Below are 23966 nucleotides of genomic sequence, written 5' to 3' on the forward strand. Positions count from 1 at the left end.
TGAAGACCCTATACGTCCTCTTAAGATTATCATTAGGCCGTAGGTTTAATCCTATCAACAAACCAATTTATTTTAGAAAAATGTTAATTGTACTTAAAAAAAACTTATAAAAAGATCTAATTATCAACTTGTTAGCTATTTATATGTTGAAAATTATGAAATTTAAAATTTAAAATTTAAATTTCAAAAGAAAACTAATAAAAGAGTATTGTATATTTTTTTTAAATAAAATTTTAAATACACGTAACACTACTCTTTATTTTAAAACTATGGTTGACAACCATCAATAAAAATTAGTCCATTCAACATATCATTAATTTCATAATTAATATATATCAGTGCATATATATATATATATATATATATATATATATTTCGAAATGTAGCAACCTCATTCCAATCAGTAAACAAATCATAATAATATGTTCATGTCTACAATGTTCCATCTACACATAATTATGTGGTCCGTGATGTTGGTCTTGTTTGCGGGATACTTCGAGGATACTTCGAAATGTAGCAACCTCATTCCCATCAGTAAACAAATTATATTAATATGTCCATGTCTACAATGTTCCATCTACACATAATTATGTGGTCCGTGATGTTGGTCTTGTTTGCGGGATACTTGCGCATATTAACATAAATTATAAATTATAATTAAAAATGGAACTGTTAAACTAGGTTGCTGGTCCAGATGACTAAAGAGTCACGGGTCGATGCTAACAAAGGAAGCGAAAATCATGCAGATTGATTGTCCAAGTCTCATTTTATGGCATCACCGTTACCGTTAAAAGAAAAAGCGGGGGAAGGAAGAAAATTGATTGTCCCTGAATGTTGCCTGCTTATACAAAACACATGGGGGGTATGGCTACTTTTATGAAAAGCATGCTTCTGGAGCATTTAGATAACCAGCATTTGAAGGGACTTATCTGTGTTCAGTACAAGGCAGATGCATAACAACTTAACTAGTTAGTTGATGAGAACAAACATCAATATAATTGCATTGCTAACTACTATATCAGTTTTTTTTTTTTTTTTTCAAGATGTAATTATTATTTAAACATAATGGGATGATCAATAATATCCGTTGACCAAACCTAACCATATACTGAACATGACTACTATATCCCAAAATGGCAGCAACAGAGATACCTTACTGCCCTGAATGCAGTACTTGATTCTCGATCAATCTTGCAACATGCTTTGCAACACATGATGAACCATCTTCAGTACAAGAGAAAGTATGAGGATGGGCCCTTTCAATTGATAGAGAAATGCCTGGGACCTGCTTGGAAATCTGTGAGTGCAAAAGCTATGTGTAAGATGCAGACGGTCAAATTGAAGAATGCCAAAACGTAGGGAAAAAATAGACAAAATGTCTCTAGGCAGCTACACATCATGAAGCAGATTCAAAATGATCATATTTCTCATTGTAGTAGTTAAAACCATCACAATAAGTATTGTTGTGGAATTTTTCATCAACATCATTCCACGTGTTAAATATCCACCACATTGATTACTAATCGTTGATCAATCATCCTATTTTATTAACGATTCTCATAATATTGAGTGCTAACTTGAGAGCAACCTCATTTAAACCACATGCCTTCTCTCACACTCATTTATCCGACACACATAACCAGTGCTATTCTCAGATGAAAATCATTGTCAATTACTGCTCATGAATACGTATTATGAAGTGTAAATGCTTTATCCTTAAGTTAAAAAAGTAAATAGTACAGCAGGATTCTTATAATATTGACTGCTAACTTGAGAGCAACCTCAATTAAACCACATGCCTTCTCTGGCGCTCATAAACCCTCTCTTTCCTTATTCTAGGGTCTTGAAGAGTACTGAATAAATCAACCATGGGATGACTAAGCCACTTACGAAAATCAAGGAGTCAGTATTGCCTCAGAAACAATTATCAAGAAATGAATTCAAACTAATGGAAGGGTGTCTGTGGATTTGCCGAATTAGTCTGGATGGGTAGGAGGAAGAAAGGAAGAGGAAGCAACATTTAAAAGGGCCAGGGTTTTCTGAAAAGCTACAGAGGGATATTTTGTTTAAGAGAGTGCATACTGTGCATAGGAGAACACATGTTTGGGTTTCTATAAACAAACATTTTTAGACATTACATATTGAATTCATCACACACCTCTTTATGCATTTGAAGTGGACCCCAGTGATCGTCAACACCAAACAAAAATGCTATTTTCTCCCGCTTTTCTCTCATAAACTTCCAATCTGGTGTTTCTGCAAGCTACCATAAAATACATTTAGTCAGCACAAAATTGTGAATATAATTTAGTACTCACGTGGGAAATGCAATCTGATATTTAGAAGTAAGAGGCAATCTATGCATCTTCATTCATTACTTATGTTTAACAATGCAGATGCGACCAATTAAAGTAACAAGGAAATCATTTCGAGTCTTACAGTACATGTGCTCTGAGACATCTGGTAACTCTACCCGTCCCCCACCCCAAACAAAAAAAGTAGGCCACTATTTCCTATTCAAAGGTCTAGAGGAATGCATGGCCAGTAAAATGTATATGTAATTCAAAACCAAGTACAGGAGGCAGTTAACTACTTGATGCTACATGTAGAAGCAGAAATCTCAACGCATATACTGGTTTGGCAGGCAGAGCCAAATTTCAAAGTGAACCCCTAGGGATTGGCTCAAGTGGTAAAGGCCTTGGGCTAGGGGGTATGCTCCCCCCAGGTCTAAGGTTCGAATCCCCTAGGTTGCAAACAATCTCTAGGGGCCATGAGACTAGGGGATTTCCCCCTTGAATTACCCGAGTTGCACTTGCAGGAAACTCCTTGCCGAGGGCTTGTGCACCTCAAGATTAGTCGGGATGTTGTTTCCGGACACCCGGTGCCAATAAATAAAAAAATCAAAAATCAAAGTGCATAAACCTGAAAAATAAGTCAAGATTGCTGCAAACAAAATATGTGGAGGTATTAGTAGTTTTTGGGAAAAAGGGATGATTCAACCAGTGGAAGAACAACTTTCACAGTAGGAAGCTATTGCATACACCCTGTGCACTTAAAACTGCAGCTTATTGCTCATTAATAAATCAACTAGGCGGTTGGTATGACTTTATATAATACAATAAAAACAATGACTATATTCAAAGAACCAGTTCATTGTGGCTCAAAACACTCAGCCAGGCTTGGGAAGAATAGCATAGAAGGTACTAAGTATTAGCAGACGTATTCCTTGTACAAGAATGACTGATTACTGTAATTGTGACCTCTTAGTATAAATGGTGACAAACTCTCACAACATATATTTTCTTGAAAAAAACAAATCTTTTACCTTTCTGAATTCTGTCTTAGTCAAAAAGAGTATGTTCCGTACAACTTGGTACTGTAAATATGAGAATAAAGGGGAAGTCAGAGAATCTAATTGCATACACTCGCATAAATAAACTGAATTCACCTGAGCTGTAATCTCAGCTAATTGGGAATAAACACTCAAATTGTTTTTTGATACTTTTTGGAAATTTCATTAGCAAACTATGAAGGCTACTTCACGAATTAATCATGGATAAAACTTCACCTGCACCAAGTGTGAGCAAGCAGCCTCAACTGCAGCAGCTGACCATGAACTCCCAACAGAGTTTGTCAAAATCAACCTATAAGCACTGCTTGGTAAGGATCCCAATGATGCCGCAATGCAACTAAGTGCAACACTTAAAATTTGTGACCTGAAACCAAAAAAAGTACCATTAGTCCCAACAAGTGCTTAATGATAGATTTCTTTTTTTTGACAATGATAGGTTGTCAAAGGTTTAATAGAAACTATTTGTGTACATTTATAAGCAAGTTAGAAAGCCAAGATTCAAACTCATTATATTACAAAAAGCTCAAAACCCCAGTGTTCCAACACCCAATTGATATGCATCTCCCATATCCCATTGTCCCTTATTCAATTACCTTCTGGCTGCACTGGGCAGGCCCAGCAGGCAACCCAGTCCATTGGAATTGAAACCCCTAGCATATTTGTGCGTAGAAGATAAAGAGAAAGGAAGGGAATGATGTTACTCATAACAAAGAAAGAATGTTACTCTACAATCTTCCCAATAATAGACTGCCACCTTGATTGCGGGTTTACTGCCAAAAATGGATAAAGTCCAATGCAATAGGTCACCTATAACCCAGCAAAAATGTCAACAAATGCTCTTTAAATTAAGAACATGAAGTAACATGATAATACTGAAAATGAACCAAATTTAATTTATCATCACCTTTTCTGAGGACCTCCTAAACACATCATTAGCCATATATGAGCCAATAGAGTGCCCAACCTTCACAGAGAAATTAGACGTAAGCAACTAAGAATTTCAAAGCAGAAACCAGAGAGCAGCATCCACTATATTAGATGCCATGCTGGGATCACAGTAAATATCCCAATGATCTAATCATTTTTCTCTCAGCCAAAGGAGCTAATTGACTGGTTACAGCAACAAAAGAGATCACTGCTTGAACTGACCTACACTAGATGTTGATAACCCTTTTTTTTTTTAAAAAAAATACTGATAGCTTCCGCAAATTAAAATATAAAATCAGGGGTGAGGAGGAATATATTCTTGAAACCACCTTAAACTCCATTGCCTTTCAAATTTCAGATTAGCAGAATACCAATTCTCCAGATGCTTATCTGTTCATAAATGACAGGGATGCAGATAGAAAGTGTCTAGGGCCTAGACAATTTTCAACGAGCTTTCAGGTTCCTGAAACATATTCAGAGATAAGCATCCAAGTGGTGCTTACCAATTTTTTTTTCTTCTCTTGTACCCTAAGGGCTAAAATGACACGTGAGCAGAGATTTTACAACTGATGGACTAAAGTAACAATTTTCTCTAGTTTGAAGGGACCAAGAAGTGTTTAGTCATACAGAACTGGTGATAGGCATTCAAAACTATAACTCGTACGTTGAAAAAGACCATAATTTGATTTACGGTTCAAATGCGCCATCAAATGACAATTTCACTTTTATTCCCTTTCACAACAAGGCCCTTCCGAAAGGCCAGTATGATAGTTCAGGTACAGGAAAACAAAAATTATAACTATAATATGAAATTACCAGTAATATAGGAACTTCAAGATTTTCTAGCTCCTGATTGATGAAATCCACCTGCAAAAACATGGGACTGTTAACAAATTATAGGGAATTGTAATAGCTAAGTTCTTACCAGACAATTAATGGAAATAAAGGTTGGATCTGGAAACAAGTTGGAGTCCTATATGGTAAAGAACCTTGGTGGTAAAACAGTCCTATTCGACTTGATTTTAAAGTCGGTTTCCGGCAGAAATTCCATAAAATGGAACTCGTCCAAATTCTGTTACCAAATTAATTTTTCGAATGAGAATCCTAGGATTTCATAAAGCAATGACATCAATCTGATTCGACATGTGGTAACAAATTTACATGGTTTATAAATTCCAACATCCTAACAGAAAACTGTGGCCACTCTTACCAGGCAACAATTTGCTCAAACAAATTGACCAAAAGTTACCTTGTGTAAAATTTGTTCTTCTAATGAGAATAACCTTCCACGCTCCCAGTTCTAGAATAAATAAAAAAATCAAAATCATTATCATCCTCATTGTAGAAATTAGTGAAGAAAAAATTATATAAACAAACCAGGTTGCAAATATCCTTTTACAGAGACACGTTGCAAATAAACACAAAGCAAAAGCGCACATTGCTAGCTGGCTTAGGGGAGACCTTTTACAGAATATTCGGGCATTAGTGAACCTTCACTCTCCAAATAAAACGTTCGTTATATATGATTTCACAGCATAAGCCTCCTTTTTCTAGGCTACGAAAGAAACAAAAATAATGCGAAAAATAACAAGTCCAAGTACCTTTTTGGTGTGTGAAACATGCCCGATTGCTGAGGATTAACATAAAGATTTGCAATCAATTAGTTCAGAGATTACAACTCAAGGGTCTACCATGTACAAGTAGCTACACTATCTTGCCTGTTACAGATGCATGTCCTCCGAGAAACTCGTACAATGATTCCACAAAGTCCTTATAAAATGCAACAATACCTACATCGAAAAGACACAACTGATCCTATAAAACAAATCAACAACAACCAGAAAGACGCACACAATTAAAAAAAAAAAAAACTCGCCTGGATTTCCCGGAATGAATAAAACGTGCAGTTTAGGATCATCGGCGCGAATCTCCAGCAACTCAGTCATGTAACTAACCGAGAAAATGACAATCAAAAGAAAAAAAAAAAAGGTAATACATCGTTGAAACTTGAAACAGCTAATTATAACAAAAATTCATAGGCAACAACATGTGGAACCCAATATACCCGGACACTTTGCACAATCGAAAAGCAGCAGGCCTTTTAGCTTCCGAAAAATCCAATCCATCTCGAGCCATATCTTTTCTCGTGCACCTTGATCTATAGCTCCTCCTGCAGCAGAATATAGTGCGATGCAAATTATATATAAGTCCGGTCGCATTGAGCCAGACAAAGTCAAAGAAGTATAGGTCGGCCAGCCAACCTACTGCATTGAGGGGGAGAATCTTGAAAGGACCGGCTAAAAGCGTCATATAATTTTGCATACAAACCACAGATACAGGGAAAAGTTTGAATCAAACGAAAAATGTTGAAATGGTAGTTACCTGGGTTTGAGGTAGAGTGAAGAGCTACAGGTGTCGCACTGTGGGCCGAAGAAGAAGCATTTCTCAACTCCTGTCCTTCCTTTTATAATTTCTTTTTCTTTTCTGATTTTTTTTTTCTTATTTCCTCTGAAATAAGAAATAACCACCTACTTTTTCAAATATCATATTCTAGTCTATAAGCTACGCTAGGTTAATGTACTCTCTTTGAATTTAGAATTTCCATGTAAAATTTATTTTTTAAATTATAAAATTATTTTTTTAAAAAAAGAATATGTAGTATTTATACACCACACTAAACTGTATCTTTCTTAAAATTCGAAAAAAAAATGAAATTTCTCAAAGAATTAGGCAAATCAAATGTGAGAAAACAAAAAATAAAAATTATTGTGCATCTTTTCATTCTCCTTCGCCAACCAGAAAGCCCAGAGAAACCGGTAATTCATTGTACGTTCTGCAGGCTGTTATGGTGTAGTTTTCTCACATACATACAAGCATATATGTACAAATTATATAAATTTCGTACTATTCTTTTATAAAAAAATAGTCATATCATAAAATGTAATTTTTTAAATTATTTTACAATGGAGTTCATTTTTTTATCTATAAATTATTATTATTATTATTATTATATATGAAAAATGATAGGAATCCCATTGGAACATCCGCACCCGCTCCAATTTTTTTTTAGTTTTTTTTTAACTTAATGATCAATAAAATATTATTTAATAATATTATAAATTTTATTTTTAAAAAATATTTAAAAGTGTTAAAAAATGACACGGGAAAAAAACTTTTAAATATTTAAAAAAAAAAAAAGAAATTTCATAATATTATTAAATAATATTTTCCTAATCACTAAATAAAAAAAACTAGAAAAAAAAACATTTAGAGCGAGATGGTCCAACGGGATTTCCCAACATGATCCGTATCATTACCCTATATATTGTTATCGGACCGTTTAAATTTACCATTCAAATTGATCGTTTGACCACTGTCATGTCATATTTAAAAAATAGAACTTAAAAATCATTTTTTTTTCCTTATTATCATGGGTATTAATTTGTTATAATGATAGCAAGCATCTTCAAAACGATTTATTAGCTACAACCGATTATCAAATCCCTTTTATAAACTCTCAAAATGTACTATTCAGCTTAATATCAAATAATAATGTTGTAAGAAGTTTCGATTAATCTTTAATTTCTAAAATCATGATTCTTAAATTCCATTTCTATTATATTGTGTGAAAGAAATATTATAGTCTACCGTTGATGACCCTTATTTTATAGACTATATTCCTTCCTATTAAGAGATAAGAAACGAATAATTAATCCGAGAAGATGGTTTCACAATAGAGCACTTAAAAAAGAAAATAAAAGAAGAGTATTACGTTTGTTTTTTTTCTAATGAAAATTCTGGTTACAACCGCGGGGAAATCGCGACGTAACCGTATCTCACATGGACAAAAAATAAAAATGGTGCGTGTAAATCTTAGTATCCGATAAATCTCAGTATTCAATAAACGAGAAATCAAACCTTTACCAATCTAAGGAAGAAACAAAAAACGAAATTCAATTCTGAAAGAAAAATTATAGGAAATGAAAATGGATGTAGCATATTGTTCATGGATTTGTTGGAGATTTGAGAAGCGGAGTCCATGAGATGAGAGCCTCCCTCCGACCCCCTCACTCTCTCTCTCTCTATGTCTGTTTCAGTGGGTGGCCTTTGTGTTATAGGATGTCATTTTGTTTGGCAAAAATTCTGGTTACAATCGGCTACCCACAACAATCACTACCGGTGCAACGCAGGCTACCCACAATGACCACCTTCAACAGATTCGGCTACCCACGACGACGGTAGATTCGGCACTCTCTCAAACAAATTTTCGATCTCCTTCCTATTATGTTTTGTATTTTTCCTTCATGTTGTTTTTGTCTCTTTTTTTGTTTTGTTTTTTTAGTAATATATCGGCTGATATGATATAATGCCATGTCAGCTGATTCCTCAATTGTTACTCGCGCCAGTGGTATATAGAAGAACTGTTTTTTTAAGGACATGGAGCAATAGCATATCATTGGTAAATGGCATCCCCGAAAGCCACTGAAATTAGTCAACAAACGGGCAAACTAAGGCCACTTCAACGAACGGGCCTGCTTTATTGCAAGCGACTGGACCATTAGGCCCAACATTTTTTCCTTTCCAATGTTTCCATATTTTTTTTCCCCATTTTTTCGTTATTTTATTAAGCTCGACACAAACTATGAGATTCACTACCATTATAAAAAAATAAATAAATATCAATACTCTTCATACTTCACACTAAGAACTTGGAAAAATACACTCCATGGCAAAAATTTATCGTGAATTAACAAAAATATATTAATAAAATTAAGAGAATTACTTCGTCTGTACAATAATTCTAGTAAAATGACTATACATTGTGATGTATTAGTCATTTTACTTTTGAGTTTAGTTTTTTAATTAATTTTTTGTTGAACTAACTTGCCAAATTAGGTATGACTTGCTTTTTTATAAAATTTTTTTATTTTTTATTTGGAAGAATAAAGTAATAACTCTCTAAAATTAATTGAAGTGAGCCATTTAATAACTAGCTAGGGGACCAAAATTTATTGCATGATTAACTTAAATATGCAACAATAATTAATAGAAAATTTTCATTTAATGACTAATATGTATAAATAATCATATTCGTACATGCTGATTTTATTTTATTGCTAATGGAGTCCCTCAAAATTACTACTCAATTATTTTTATTTTTTTACTTCTTATTTAATTATTAAAAAAATGACTATTAATAAAATTATATATATATTTTTTAATGATTAAAGATATTACAAAATTGTTGAAAAAAAAAAAGGACTAGCGGTACTCGCCAGAACCGTTGGCGGCTAGCACTGTCCTTTAAAATTGGACAATGCTACTCTGCCGCCTAGTATTTACCACTGGGCGTGCTGCCCAATCTGTTTTTTTTTTTTTTTTTTTTTTGCTTTTTTATTTCACATTTTTTAATACATTTAAATATTTTTTTTTTAAAAAAAAAGACACCAATATACTTAAAAACACTTCCTTAATCACTAAATAAAATAAAAAAAAATTTGTCAAGTGGTAAAAAAGAACGGTCAAGTTGAGACGATATACTAATATTTTCTTTTAAAATTTGGTTAGGTGAAATCAAAGGCTGTACACTTGTTTTGGTTGGGTCCTCAGCTCTGCACGTCATTTAGATTGCCGGCAAGCATGTACTTGATTCCAAACAAACATTATCGTTTATGTGCGTAATATTAGTTCGGAATCGATTGGTCAAAGGTTTTCCTAACATATCAAACAGGTTAGTTGATTCCGGAGGATTCGGTTAAAAAGAGAGTGCCCATTTTAGAGGACTATTTGAAGATGAGGGTGGGTGCACGGAACGTGTTCCAGTCTTTGACCAACTAAATTTCTAGAGAGAGAAATTTCTCAGCTTCGGTGATCATGCTGATTCGTGATCAAGTGTTCTTGACAGGCATTAATCGAGATTAGTTTCCAGAGATTTTAATAGGAATGAGTTAATTGAGAACAAATGCAAAGTCAACTCAAACAACAGCTACACTAGTCAATATGGTGGGTTTAAGTTTTTTACAAAATGGAAAAAGTTGTCCACCGAACGTTCGATGAAATTTCTAGGCGTAGTCAGTGGTTTGACTATTACATTATTGAGTGCATAAATTATATATAAATACGTATAACCCAAGTAATATGGCTCTCATCGCGCGCAGACCATGGATTAAAGTGATTTGGATTCAAATATGAGTTGAGATGGGTTGAGATGATTTGTGAATAATAAAATAAAAGTTAAATTATTTATTATATTTTGTGTGAAAATTTAAAAAAATTATAATGATGAGATGAGATGAATTGATGTGGATTTTGAATGTAAACAAGGCTCAAATATCGTTTATTTTCACAAAAATTTTCAACTCATTTCATTTTATCTAATCATTATAACTTTATCAAATTTTTACATAAAATAAAATAAACAATTTAATTTTTTTAAATCTCAAAACAAAAATAATATATTCTAATAATATATTATTAATTTTTAACTTTTATTTTAACTTATCTTATTTCATCTACAAAAATAAAGAAGGCGTTAGTAAATAAGCCCAAGCCATAGGGTTAAACTAACCCCCAATTAAAGGTACCAAAACTTGATATTATGCAGCAAATTGGAATCTCCGACTCTTATGTCATCGGTCTAATTGTTTTGTGTTTGTCCTCGAAGATGCCAGTAAACAGACGCATGCACCTAATTAATTGGCAACGTGTTCACCCCAGGTTATTTATATAAACGTCACATTACCAAGGAATATATTATGTGCGAGGTATCATGTGTACGTATTAGTTGGTTAATAGTCGACCTAACATCATACTAAAAAACCCATTTGGCACGTAATACACAGAAGGGAGCTAGCTAAAACCAATAGACAGCGGCGGACCCTCCACAATTTTTTGAAATTTTAAAATGCCCTTAAAATTTATTTATAATTCTATAGATATAGAGAATGCCTTCCAAAAAAATTTATAATCATCCGATGCTCTTTAAAATTTTAATATGCCTAAATGCCTCTCTCCAATTTTTTTCTTGTAGTTTCAAAATTTTGTATAATTTTTATATATTATCTATTTTCAAGGATATGGCCCGACTAAAATTAATTTTAATTAAGTTTAAGAGAAATAATAAATTTATTAAGTTGTGTTTTTAGAATTTTATTTTTATATTTATGTAGTAAATTATGGAGATCTAATTTTATATATAGTTATAATTATATTTTTCTGTATTTTTAATTTATTTAATTTTTATTTTATATAAATATGTTACGATATAAAAAAAAAATTAAAAATTGACAATAGACCTATTCCGCACGATACCCATTATATAGATTGATACACATAAGAAAGGATAGTATATATTAGAAGCAAGCTGTGTGAAAACCATCGAAATAATAATAATAATAATAATAATAGTATATAGTATAAATCACGGGCAATCGAGCAGGAATTTAGTTGGCTAAAGTTACAGTTAACGACGAAGTAATTGACGATGATACCCTTTTTACACATGAACATTTATGATCATAAAATTTAGTTTGTGGTCCCCACAGAAAAGCATAAAGAAAAAGAAAAAAACAAATCGTTCATGGTCAAATGCTCTCCATTTTGGCCCCTTCATCTGAAGCTTCTCATGCGACCAGGTCATGATGTTACAAGACATTACATTTATTCCAAATACTACTACAATCGTTAACATCATTCCAAGTCTCGGCAACAGTTCGAGGAAACTGTTGTAGCTTACATACTCAATGAGACCAGCACATGACCAAAATGAAGATATGCCTTTCAATATGGATGTAATTAAAAAAAAAAAAAAAACTACAAATTATTTTTAATTTAATATTAAAAAGTTAAGGTCAACAGAAGTGATGTAAGGACGAATGAGGGATTGTATCGAATCAAATTGCAGCGTAGATCAAGTGTGGGGTTCCGGTTCTGAGTCCAGCAGCAATAAGTTCCTAAACCAACTGAAAACTAACACGTGTACGATTGGGTGGGAATTATGTAGGTGGAAGAACCGAGGCAAATCTGACACTGCGAGTAGCTGAGGACGCCCACACTCAATTCCTTGAAGACCAAAATGTCATGAAAGCCCTCCACTGCTTAACCGCCAAAAGGTTGAGAAAAATCCCTTTTGAAGAATACCGAGAAATCCCTCCCAAACACAGTTGCGTGTAAAATAACGAAGAAGCGTCCGAGCCAAGAAATCAATCTCCATTTGTTTATTTATCTCTTGGCTTTTAATCCAATCACGCATTTCTGTATATATATCATTTGGATCTTTCTTTTCCGTGTAAAGCTTTCAAAGCTAGTTTTTACTCTGTCTCAATTTCTCTCTACCAACAAGGCACATTCCTTCCAAAGAATCACAGATCCTTCTTCCAAAGGTAGAAACCACCATTTCTTCTACAGATTCTCTGAATTCTTGACACCTTATAGATAGACGGGTTTTGTTTCGATGTTTTAAATTATTTTCTTTTAAGTTTTCCATTGTAACTCTGTGTTTTGAAACCCGTCAAATGGTCATCAGCCATGGATAGGAGGTCCAGTTCAGTTGTGGGGTTTTCGTTGGTATAGACAACAGCGAGTACTGCGCAAATTTTGTTTCTGTTAAAAAACATTGATGCTTCTTTGTCTTTCCTTTTGTTCTCTAATGATTTTTCGTTTCAATGAAAACTTGGCTTTTCAGAATAACGCTGCTAAATAAAGGAGCTTGGATTCCAGGTGTTGCAGGAGTGTTTAAGCCAGTGCTTGACGTGAAGGGGAATAAATATGTTGGGGGATTTCATAACCAGATGTCTTCTGTATGTTGCACCGATATCTATTCTCCGAGATGTTTATCTTAGATCATCTAAGTCGCTTTAGCTCCTTGCTGACTTGTTCTGATTGATTACTCTGTTGATTTCTATAATTGGAACGGGTTTTTCAATTTTTTTTTTTTTTTTGTTTATTAAATTTCTGGGTCCCAGGCTGATTCTTGGTTATGCCTATCCCGCACTCGAGTGTTACAAAACCGTGGAGAAGAACAGGGTCGAGATCGAAGAACTCCGATTTTGGTGTCAATATTGGTAACAACCATATGCCTCTCGTTATTTTGCATCTTGTTCAATTCCTGTTGTCTAATTTTGTTTTCGCTAACTGTTAGAGGGCCCTAATTGATGGCCTTCGTGGGTTCTTTGGGGACCTTGAGGCTGAAGAACTCAAAAGGATTTTCAGATCGAAAGGTCTTGAAGGGCTTAAGGCCAGTTCAATTTGATCTCTTAAGTTCGCAAGGTTACCATGTAAGCCAAGGAATTGATATAGAATTAGTCAATAATATCATGCGACTATTAGCAATACGAAATCATGTTTGACCCACTATAATGGGTTCTTGTAAATGGGCTTGATAATTAGACATGAAAAGAATTTATGAGAAATGAGTATCTCAGTTGGAGATCATCGGGATCACATGAGCAATTTGCCAATTTCAATCTATAGCTCCCATTTTAGGCTATTGAAGAATGATATGTGAATTCCTCCGTCATGACAATCTTATGACGTTGTGTAAGGTCATAGCTCATCAATACAAATTCATCATACTAAATTAGATGCCTTAAATAGCACACGAACGAAATCTCACCCTTCTATTTAATTTGCAGGATCATTGTGGCTATACTTACAGCTCTTGAGAGGGTGGTGGACGTATTCATGACATGGTATGCCTAGGTCTTTGATACACTGTATTTACTCGGTCTCTATTTAACTCTGTAATAAACTTATGCCATATTTGTGCGAAGGTTTCCTTTATACGGTGAGATGAAGCTGGCACTTATTATCTACCTATGGTATCCAAAGACCAAGGTAAACATCATTTGGAAGGGAGTTTCCATGTAACTTTTGTGTTTGTTTTCTCGAGGGCGGGGTGGGGATTTTGCATAGATTTGCTACCATATTCACCATGGTTGTGACTGACATATTTAAATTGAAAATGTGTACAATGAAGGGAACCGGTTATGTATACGAGACCCTGTTGCAGCCGTACGTAGCTAAGCATGAAACAGACATCGACCATAAGTTGTCGGAGTGGAGGGCAAGAATGTGGGATTTGGCCATTTTCTATTGGCAAAACTGCTCGGAATTAGGACAGTCGGCATTCTTCCAAGTCTTGCAGTACTTCGCTGCTGGAAGGTCCAATCACACTAACAATGAGGTAGGATTTGTCTCGTTTCACTTGTTCTCCCTTGCCTTCCAGGAGTTTCACCCACATAACCAAAGCACATGGATTAGTATAGCATAGTTACTATTTCTGAGAAAGCCTCCGTTTTAAACGCTGAATAATCTCGAAAAATTTGATGAAAGCAGGGGCCAACTCATCACAGCATGGTTTGTCTTAATCAGTCACATCGAGAACAATTTAGGATTGCTTTTCATTCATTACGAAAACGTAAAACTACCACCCAATGGGCTCCTTTAAGAACTGAACTATCATTTCCAGGCTAGGCTAGTACTCGTGATTTTGAAGCTTTAACCCTATTTCCAGACCTTGAAATGCCTCATGATGAACTGACGCTTAAACAATCTTTGCAGATGGCCCAGAATCATCGTTCGAGCACGCCCCAACCGCCCCCAAATGGTGCAACCAACAACCAAGCCAGCCGGTCGGGCAAAAACAAGTGGCCTCCGAGTCCGAGTGCCCCGCCACTGCTCGGCAGCATGTTCAACCGCGTTATTGCCCAGCCAGCTCAATCCGATGTTGCACAAGTTCAACTCAACAACCAAGTAGAATACTTGCACCCTGACGACGAGTACAACCAGGAGCGCGGCCCAGACGATTCCCCGGAAAACCATTCGAGAAAAAACTCGCACCAAGGTCACCTAAAGTTTAGGCGCTCTAAACCACACTATTGAGAATTGTACAAATACCTTGATTCTTTTCGGAAAATTTGGAAATCTTATTTCATTATTTTCTTCTTGTAATATATACTTTCCTGTTATAAGCTCCAGACATTCTCTCTGGGGTTTTCCATTGAAAATGGTGTAAAAAAAAAAAACCAGATTCACACAAAAAAAAAAAAAAAAAACACAGAAGCTATTCTGTCAAATCACTTTCACACACATACAAGTCATGGGCATCGGAAGGTCGCCGTGAAGGAGGGCGATTGCCGTCAATGTGACCGACGCTATCTCCTCGTCCGGATTCGAAAGGCGTGGAGAATCCGATCGAGAAGCTCGGTCATGGCAGGAACGAGATGGCTTTGAATAAAGGCGAGGCAGGCGGTGAGGCTTGTGGAGAGTCTGAAGCAGAGGCGGCGGAGGAAGTGTGGGCCGGAGGAGCTTGGGGAGGAGGACATGGGCTGGAGATAGGCCCATGCGGCCTGCTTCACGAGGCGGTTGCGGATTGATATCTGGTACCCTGAGTTAGCGGCGGTGGGGGACGCGACGGCGGCGTCGGAGGAGGAGGGAAGCAGGTCTTTCAAGGAGGTGTAGGCCAGAGAGGACTTGAGGGAGGAGACGAGCTCGAAGTCTAGAGAAGGTGCGGTGCCGTTTTGGAAGGGGAAGCTGTGGGAACCGTGAAGCGGCTTGGTGGTGGTGTTTGGGGGAGAGAACTTTGCGGGGACCTCCACCGGAGTGGCGATCGAGTTCCTGCGTCGTAGAGCCGATGATCGCCTCGGCGGCGGCTGCTCTGGATTAAGCTCGGCGGAGTGGTCCATATAGAATTCCAGAAGGGGTGTAGAGAAAGACGGAGGGATTCAGTTCCAAGTAAAAAGACAATGGTTTGGCAGCCGCGGCTACCTCTTGAGCCTGTACGACTGTTGTCTCCATCTTTTTATCCGACGGGTGGGTGCGTGAATGTGGATCATGTGTTGTGTTGTGTTGTGTTGTCTGTGGTTTCCGAAATTCCCTTTCTGCCTAGAACATTTCCGATATTATTCTTCTTGTTATCCCAAAATTTTAAATTTTATTTATGAATGACGCTCGATATTGTTAATAAAATTATTTGCGGGTAAAAATATCTAATTATTATTAGGAATTAGAGCTTATATTTTGTACAAAATTTTATTATTTTAATAATATGATATGATATGATGTGATATACATATATATTTTCATTACAGCAGCCATGAATAATAAGGCTACGTTTGGGTAGTGAGAATACTTGAGAAGTGTTGAGAATGTTTGTGAATAGTAGTGAAAAAGTAATAATAGAATAATGAATAGTAGGTAAAAAGTAATGAATAGTAAAAAAGTAAGTAAAAAATAATAATAAAGTAATGAATAGTAGTGAGAGTACTTGAGGTGCTCTTGGTACCCAAACGTAAATGATGGGGCTCCCTAGCCAAGCAGAAATATTAATAAAACTACTAGACATGTCAAGCATATGTATGAAAAGCATTTATAATGTCCAAGAAATTTTGTATCATGCAACTAATCAAAATACGAGAAAATTTGTTCAGTCTTGCAGTTGACAGAAGGTGCTGTTTCGCGTTTATTTCTTTATAGAATAAACGACCCGCATCACTATCCTTTTTTTCTTATTAAACCTAAAATTAACAACTTCACCAACCAATAGTATCACTTTGATATATAGATACACGCAATTTGTTACGATGAGTATAAAACAGAAAATCCTAAAATATTTCGCCGCAATACCTCTTATATAAGTATATATACAGACAAAGATTTTGGCGACGGGAATATGTGCGATATATTATAAGCGATGGGTATGGAGAAACTCTGTAATTATCCGGTCCTGCAGATAATGGTCCACTTGCAGCAGGATTTAGCTGCTCTGTGTTAGTGCCTATCTTGAGCACATGGTTGAAGTTTTTCATTCGGTTAACTTGGGGGAGGGACTATTAGGTAAATTTGAAATATAAATGATGCAACTTTTATCCTATCACTACATGTTATGTTCAGATGGGAATACCACATGTATGTACACCAAAAATATTTAATAATTACTCGGACGAGAGTGGCACAAAAAAAATTATTGGCTTAATTAATATGAAAGCAGTTCCCAAACTTCATTAGCTTAACTATCAACTGCTAGTCAGTGTCCTTGGAGTTGGATGGTTGCAACCATAATAGTGGAGATTGAAGGCCGCCTGCAATCCTCTGCTTATACGATTACCAGTCAGCACTTAGATTTGGTGAGCTGCAATTCAAACAGTTCTCTCCTGAATTTGAGTCGAACTATGAAGCTTTAATTGAAACCCCCCACCTTGGGAGGTTTATGTTATTCTTTGGTTTTCTTGTCTTCTAGTGCTTCAACAGTGGGGCATGAAGGAAATAATGAAGAAGACATTAGCTGCATATTCGAGTCTACCAAGAAGCTCTTGTATTCATTGGCTGGATGTTTTCTTGGAACAATTGGAGCCCATTCATATTATATCATTACGTTAAAAGACAAAAATGAAAAGTAGGTAGGGAATACATGCGTTATCTATGACAAGAGAAGGTGAAGATCAGCAATTACCCGATGTTGCCAAGCAGATGAATTTTAGGCACAGACATCTACATATCAGTTAATGGAAGAAAAAGGATTTAAAAGGAAATAAATGTGGCTCGTTACTCAGCGTTCAAAGGCATCTGTTGATCTCGGCTCGTGGGTATCGATTGCGAGTTGAAAAAAGGAAGCACCCTACAGCTCTGGAAATTGCGAAAAATATAAATATAAAGTAGTTATTTGAAAGGCAACACGACTACGTATTTGGATCTCAATCAAAAAGTCCAAAAACCAAACACCTTTCTCCTACCACTTGCGTGGATTTATCCCGCTAGCTACTGTACTCCATATTTCGTGAAAATGACTCGATTGACAAGTGAGAAATTAACATGTCCAAAACATCGTCAACCAATGGCCGAAAAGGGCGCTACTCAACTTGAAAGTTATTTAGTTTGCTGCCTACCATGATTTAGTTTGTGGTTCTGGACCACGCGCAGTCCTCCCTTTGCCAACCCCTATGATTGAGACGGGGCTCTAGGCAGCCGAGCTCCACTAACCACACATCGATACACACTCAATATGGGTGTACATACGAAACCATACCATGGCTATTTTCAAAAAAATTGATACATCCGACGTCTGATAATTCAAGAATTCATGTAGGAATTGCAGCTGGGTGTTTAGAAAGACTCTTCACTACCCGAAACTTTGATCCAGGGAAATAATCCTACTCAGCTCCTTGTCTATTACGGTTGAATGCGTACAAAAGGAAGCAGACACAGGAAAATAGAATATAAAGAAGCGAGACCAACTAAAAATGAAGAGAAACACAATATGGAAACATAGGAAACAAATCGAAATTGCAGTAAGAACCGAAGTGACATGGGGAACCAAAAAAAAACAAAAACAAAAACAAAAGGACGTGCAATAATTGTTAAAGAATATGAAAAAGGAAAGGTTTATATCACCATAATGGAATATCAAATGCTTACTATCACAGCTTATACCAAAGACTAGAATCATACAATTAGATCAGTGTGGGGGAAGGAAATTTAGCTGGTTGCAGCCCCCATAATATCCATTACACAAACCTTACAGCATGTTAACATTTGCAACATTCCTCAATTTTCCAAATAGAAACCAAGGTGCTGCAGACAAAGAATGGGTCCGCATATATAATGAGACCATGCATGTATATTCCTTGTTTCTTTCTAGCGTGTGCCCTAACTTTATCCAATGCACCCAGAATAAAGTAAGCATTATACCTTCCGTAGTAAACGTTCACCATCTTAATTGCAAGAGAACCGATTTATTCATACCACGGGGCCCTCAACTGTACAGTATAAGAATTAGCCCTAGCCGACATCCATTGCTTCTTCCAAAAGCTTCGCCAGCATTCATCGCCAGGCAAGCCTTGGGCATCTTTAAACAATAATTTTAACACAAAGGTCATTACCGGGATAAAGACATGAGTTTCTTGATTAAGTGCCACAGGCAAATCACATTCATCTCTGAGTAGAGTTAACAGCTGTAGAGGGCACTTCAGTCATCCCAGATATTGGAGTTTGTGGAATGGGAGTACTGACATCAGCTATCCCGAAGTCAGCATGAAGAATATCCATTCCATTCCACTCGACGCCTGCCCATAGTTGGAGTTGAGAAATTGAGCATTCACATTAGATATAAAAGGGGGGGGGGGGGGGGGGGGGGGGGGGGGGGGGGGGAACTTCTAAGTTAGATACCATCTGTTTTCCACATATCTGTTATGCTAACTTCAGCATCTGACAGAAGCCAGTAATCCGCATCATTCTGCAATAAGAAAATAGATAAAAACTCAGTCAAATCATGCATATGCCTTACAATAGTTGACTCTCATTCTTCACAAATCTAATGCTATTTTGGTAATAATTAGCTGTAGGAACAAATGACTCAGAATAACTACACATACATCAACATCTGAGGGAACAATCTTCATCATGCCTCCAGTAAAATCCTGTGAAGCATTAACATCAGAGCATATTTGATGACTGGGTTGGGCCTGAGGTGCAATTTCCTTGCTGGTGCTCTTAATTTCGACCACTTCTGTGGGTGGATTCTCATTAGAACCTGAGTTTGAGGCCACTGGGAAGCTCACAGGTGGCTCAACACCATTCATTTCCTCAAACTTCTCCTCAAATTGACTGCAAAATAATCAAACAGAGTTCAAGGGGGGAAACAAGGAGGGAGATAGGGAAAAAAAACGATAACATGAGGAAATAAAACAAGTAGCACCAGAACATAGAAAGGATCTCAAAGTGTTATTTCAGACGGAAAATAGGTCATTACTCTACCAGGTTTTCAGCCTAAAACATAAGACATAAATACCTGACGAGGTAGACGTCAATAGGACCCATTGTGCTCCTAAGAATAATTCTATATCTCCTCTGTGGATAGTCAACAGCCTGGTGTGAATAGAAAAAGTGTCATACATTGAATAAATGCTAAGCATAAAGCGTAACTTCTTTCAACTTGTATGATCTGGACTTACTTCATCTGGATCTGGGACTTCCAGTGTGGTTCCATGTGGAGCCTTAATTGCTAACAGGGTTTCATTCTGCCAAAGAAAGAAGCCTAACAAGTTAACTAAAAAGCCAAAACAATATTGAAGATATGTAGAAGGCAAAGGTGAGAAACATTTACAATTATACCAAATCAGTATAACGCAGAATGGACTAACCAGTAAGCAGGGTATGCTCTTGATATCTTCTTTGGTTACAAAAAGCCACCTAATATGATGAATGTAACAGTCACTAGGGTGCAAAGCTTATAAACCATTTGTGTTTCTTTGTCCTTTAAGAATAAGTATATGGGAAAAAAGTTTACCTTTTGTTATCTTCATCTTGACTCAAATCTCTCAATCTTTCCTGCATTTCCCTGCAAAAAGTTTGAAAGCATCAGCTTGACTTAACAATTTCAAGATGGCAACATTTATTGTGTGAAAAGTAAATCAATCATACAACCTTATCTGATCATCTAAATTTTGCTCTTGCAGGGTAAGGTTTTCAACTTCTGCCTGCAGGAAAAACCATGAGAATTTTCATATTTGGTGAAAACAAATAAATTACTTTCTTTCTTTTGCTCCTTTTCATTCTTTCTTTGTTGTCCTGATTATCATTCAATATTTACACCTGCCACTGATGGGTCATCGGAGTTGTGGTCCAGAAAATTTTCAATATGGGCAAGTACAGACCATAACAAAAGAACATGTAAGCATTCCAAACTGTGACTAATTGAAAAAAAAAAAAAGACTTTATCCTCCAACCCCCCCCAACCAAAAAAAAAAAATGTTTGCATCACAAGAATCAACAGCCACAGCCACAAACCTGTAACATAGAGGCATCATCTTCCACCTCCCCTGGCCTTAAAGCATCAAGTCCCCTAATCAGTCATTCAACCAATTCTAACATAAGTTATCCTGTTCTTCAAATGCTAAGTAGAACCTCAAACCAAAGCCAATCAAAAGCAAAGAAACATCAGATAATAGACATTACTTCCAATGTATTCTGTTCTTGAGCTTCTTTTCAATGAGACCAATGCCTTCTAAGACATTTGTGATGTCATATATCCGCCTCTTCTGCACCTGTATCATTAGAAACCCTCGTATTAGTATTTAGTATGACAAAATGCATAATCAGTTAGCAAAATGATAACCTCCAAAGTTCCAGCTGCTTTGTTTAGGTCAAGTATACCATCCTCTGCTTGCTTGAGCAAATTGATGAATTTTTTTGTCAACAATCCTGTAAAGTTATGGCACTTCATCAGGTTCCCACGGGTATATGAAAGACTTAATTGAAAAAAAAAAAAAATGGATGCCAACATTTCAGATTTACCTAGGGAACTGTCATAACGACAGCTGCCAGGAGTAAGAGGAGAAGGGGAACCTGCACGGAAATATAAACTATCTTCTTAGATCATATTTTGCTAACAATGCTGGCAGATTAAAGAATAATGCCAAAACCCATTTTTAAAGGTCATATCAGATTAAAGAGTAAACAACCCAACATTTTTTGTTTCCGAGAATAAGTTTTCATCAAAGCTGATATCAGATGGTCTAAATCAACTGGGGTATAGTGGAAAAAGTGCCTCACCTGCATTTGACACAGGTGTTTGAGGCCCAGATCTGCTGCCCTTTGAAGCCTTTGATCTGTTGTATATCCTTCCACCTTTTAGAGACACAGGTGTGCTCAGGGGACTGTTAACTACACTAGTGAATCCAGGACTGGCATTCCACTCAATAGACTGAACCTCATTCTTGTCTATTCCACTCTTCCGCTTTAATTGCTGAGAATAGACAGAAGTTTATGAACTTACATTAATGATGGGTAGAAAACTAGTCAACCAATATATACAATTATGGTGAATCAATTTCATTATTAAACAACTTGAGTGAGATACATATTGCACTTAAATTCTAATAAGACTGGAAAACTCAACCACAATGAAGAAACTGCAAGCCGTTACAACCACGAGAATATTGAAGTATGCGAATCTACTAAATACTAGAAGTGCAGAAACAGTAAAAATCATGAGCATTGAAATATTAATCTGGAAAATGTTAAGACAAAAAATGTTAGCATATATAATGAACCACGATGTCAGAAATCAGGTACAAGCTAATCGAGCACTGATATGGAATCCTATGCTGGCTGTAGAAGAATGAAATTAAGGTCAATCCTCCATATCACTGCCAAACAGTGTAAATCCAAGTGGTGATCTCGTTTTGATATAATTTCTAATGATGACTCAAAAAGGAGCAAAACAACACAAACAATCCAATAAGCTTCCTAAGATGCCCAAACTTCTCTTCATGTTCATGCATGAAAAATCTTAAGGTTATTGTAATTGTTGTAGCGAAAAACAACACGATTCATAACATATGCATTCACCAAAATCATCTTTGTGGGCTCTGCATCGCAAAATGAAGCAGTTACTAGCAAACAAGAAAAGCTGAGTGATGAAGGCTGGAATAAATTTTCAAGCAGCGTCTTCAAGCAGCCGAATTAAACTCACTCACAGAAATCCGCTCCAATCCGGTGTCTTCCAGGTAAAACAAAACACAGTCAAAATACCTGAACAGATTTAGCACAGATTTGCAGGCGCGCGCATATATACTCAATACGACCATAAAGTCTGAGCGTAACTTTATAATTTGACAGAAACTCACGAAACAAACGTGAATTTCTTTCCAATTCTTAGCATTCCATCAGAGAAAAAAAAAACAATTAAAAACATTTCACCATCAATCTCGTTATGATTATCCAAAATTCGCCAATTAATTATCCTACAGGCCAAGTGAAGCAGATTGAACCTAAAATCAAATAAAAAAAGGAAATATGACAATAAACTCACGGGCGATCTAACGACAATAGCTTCGGCTTCATGATCGGCGGCGGCGGATGCTCTGCGAGAATCGGCGGCAGAAGAGAAGCGGTGGTAGTCATCGGGAGGGACAAACGGCGGCTTCGTCGACGCGAGCGCCGTGAGGTTACGCTTCGGCAGCGGCGGTGGGATCTGGACCATCCCGGTTTGCGGAGGTGCCGGACGGTTAGGAGCTCGAGCGCCGCCGGACATGGATGGCCGAGTGATCAAGCCCTGAGTTTCCTCGCGTGGAGGATCTGTGAGAGGTTTTGGTAATTCGAAGCACAATCTGAGCGTTTTGGGGAAACCGGAGAGGATGTGAGCGGAAGTGAAGGGGTGTAGGGTTTTGGGAGGGAGGAATGGGATCTGAGGGTTAGGAAGAGAAGGGTTTGGGAGAAAGTGAGCAGAAAACGAGGGAAGGAGGGAATTTTTAGTTTCGGATAGATGTGGAGGGAAGCACAGCAGAAAATAGAAATCTATCTTTTTCTACTTTTGTCCTTTATGTTTTGTGTTATTATGTTCTGACAGTATCTAATTTGTGTACTTGTTTTTTTAGCCCTCCTTGGCTGGGTTTATAGAAATTAGAAACTACCTACTCTCCAAGCCCAAGAAAAAAAAAAAAAAAAAAAAAAAAACTGAACACAATAATATCTACTTTGATTTCACAAACCTCTCATTATCTCAACATTTAAATCCCGTTAAAATATAAATATTTTTTAATTTTTTAATCTAATCGTTATCTAATTATTATAATTTTTTTAAACTTTTAAACAAAATATAAAAAATAAGTTAACATTCTTAAATTTCTAAACAAAAATTATATTAAAAAATTATATTCTAAACCTATTTTAATTTATAATATTTTAATTG

At 36.3% G+C, this 23966-nt stretch overlaps 4 protein-coding genes across 9 annotated transcripts in view; 1 reads left to right on the top strand and 3 right to left on the bottom strand.

Moving 5' to 3' along the window:
• Window positions 1-1002: 1002 nt before the first annotated feature.
• The window catches only part of LOC121264945 (lipid droplet-associated hydrolase), a 34887-nt gene continuing 11923 nt past the window's right edge, over window positions 1003-23966 (bottom strand). The window contains exons 1-14 of one of the 5 annotated variants that reach the window (XM_041168330.1): window positions 6661-6707; window positions 6545-6579; window positions 6345-6449; window positions 6156-6229; window positions 5998-6069; window positions 5881-5909; window positions 5529-5579; window positions 5096-5146; window positions 4257-4316; window positions 4077-4159; window positions 3569-3716; window positions 3326-3376; window positions 2159-2263; window positions 1003-1297 (exon numbers count right to left, since the gene is read on the bottom strand). In XM_041168330.1, coding sequence (XP_041024264.1) covers window positions 1154-1297; window positions 2159-2263; window positions 3326-3376; window positions 3569-3716; window positions 4077-4159; window positions 4257-4316; window positions 5096-5146; window positions 5529-5579; window positions 5881-5909; window positions 5998-6069; window positions 6156-6229; window positions 6345-6449; window positions 6545-6549 — 978 coding nt within the window. In that variant the 5' untranslated portion in view covers window positions 6550-6579; window positions 6661-6707 and the 3' untranslated portion in view covers window positions 1003-1153. Of the gene's footprint in view, window positions 1298-2158; window positions 2264-3325; window positions 3377-3568; window positions 3717-4076; window positions 4160-4256; window positions 4317-5095; window positions 5147-5528; window positions 5580-5880; window positions 5910-5997; window positions 6070-6155; window positions 6230-6344; window positions 6450-6540; window positions 6580-6660; window positions 6712-23966 lie in introns of those variants that run through there. The other 4 variants (XM_041168331.1, XR_005940582.1, XM_041168333.1 and 1 more) reach the window with 4 other exon arrangements.
• LOC121264948 (putative HVA22-like protein g) lies at window positions 12432-16187 on the top strand. Of its 2 annotated transcripts, none has more exons than XM_041168337.1 (7): window positions 12432-12660; window positions 12963-13077; window positions 13243-13341; window positions 13912-13968; window positions 14050-14113; window positions 14256-14462; window positions 14840-16187. In XM_041168337.1, the coding sequence occupies exons 2-7, from the start codon at window positions 13046-13048 to the stop codon at window positions 15158-15160; spliced, it is 780 nt and encodes a 259-aa protein (XP_041024271.1). In that variant the 5' UTR covers window positions 12432-12660; window positions 12963-13045; the 3' UTR covers window positions 15161-16187. The 2 variants fall into 2 exon arrangements, with proteins under 2 accessions (XP_041024271.1, XP_041024270.1); XM_041168336.1 differs by having other exon boundaries at window positions 12433-12660; window positions 12998-13077.
• On the bottom strand, window positions 15184-15963 carry LOC121264950. The gene has a single exon (XM_041168340.1). It carries the CDS (start codon window positions 15961-15963, stop codon window positions 15433-15435), a length of 531 nt encoding a protein of 176 aa, XP_041024274.1. The 3' UTR covers window positions 15184-15432.
• LOC121264942 (transcription factor E2FA) lies at window positions 18644-23541 on the bottom strand. Its single transcript, XM_041168327.1, has 14 exons — window positions 23088-23541; window positions 21827-22019; window positions 21569-21619; window positions 21390-21475; window positions 21230-21318; window positions 21062-21116; window positions 20699-20751; window positions 20562-20612; window positions 20416-20464; window positions 20227-20292; window positions 20064-20140; window positions 19648-19879; window positions 19442-19508; window positions 18644-19338 (listed from the first exon to the last, which is right to left on the bottom strand). The coding sequence occupies exons 1-14, from the start codon at window positions 23307-23309 to the stop codon at window positions 19205-19207; spliced, it is 1425 nt and encodes a 474-aa protein (XP_041024261.1). The 5' UTR covers window positions 23310-23541; the 3' UTR covers window positions 18644-19204.

This window comes from Juglans microcarpa x Juglans regia, chromosome 5D (assembly GCF_004785595.1).
Source record: "Juglans microcarpa x Juglans regia isolate MS1-56 chromosome 5D, Jm3101_v1.0, whole genome shotgun sequence".
NCBI lineage: Eukaryota > Viridiplantae > Streptophyta > Magnoliopsida > Fagales > Juglandaceae > Juglans > Juglans microcarpa x Juglans regia.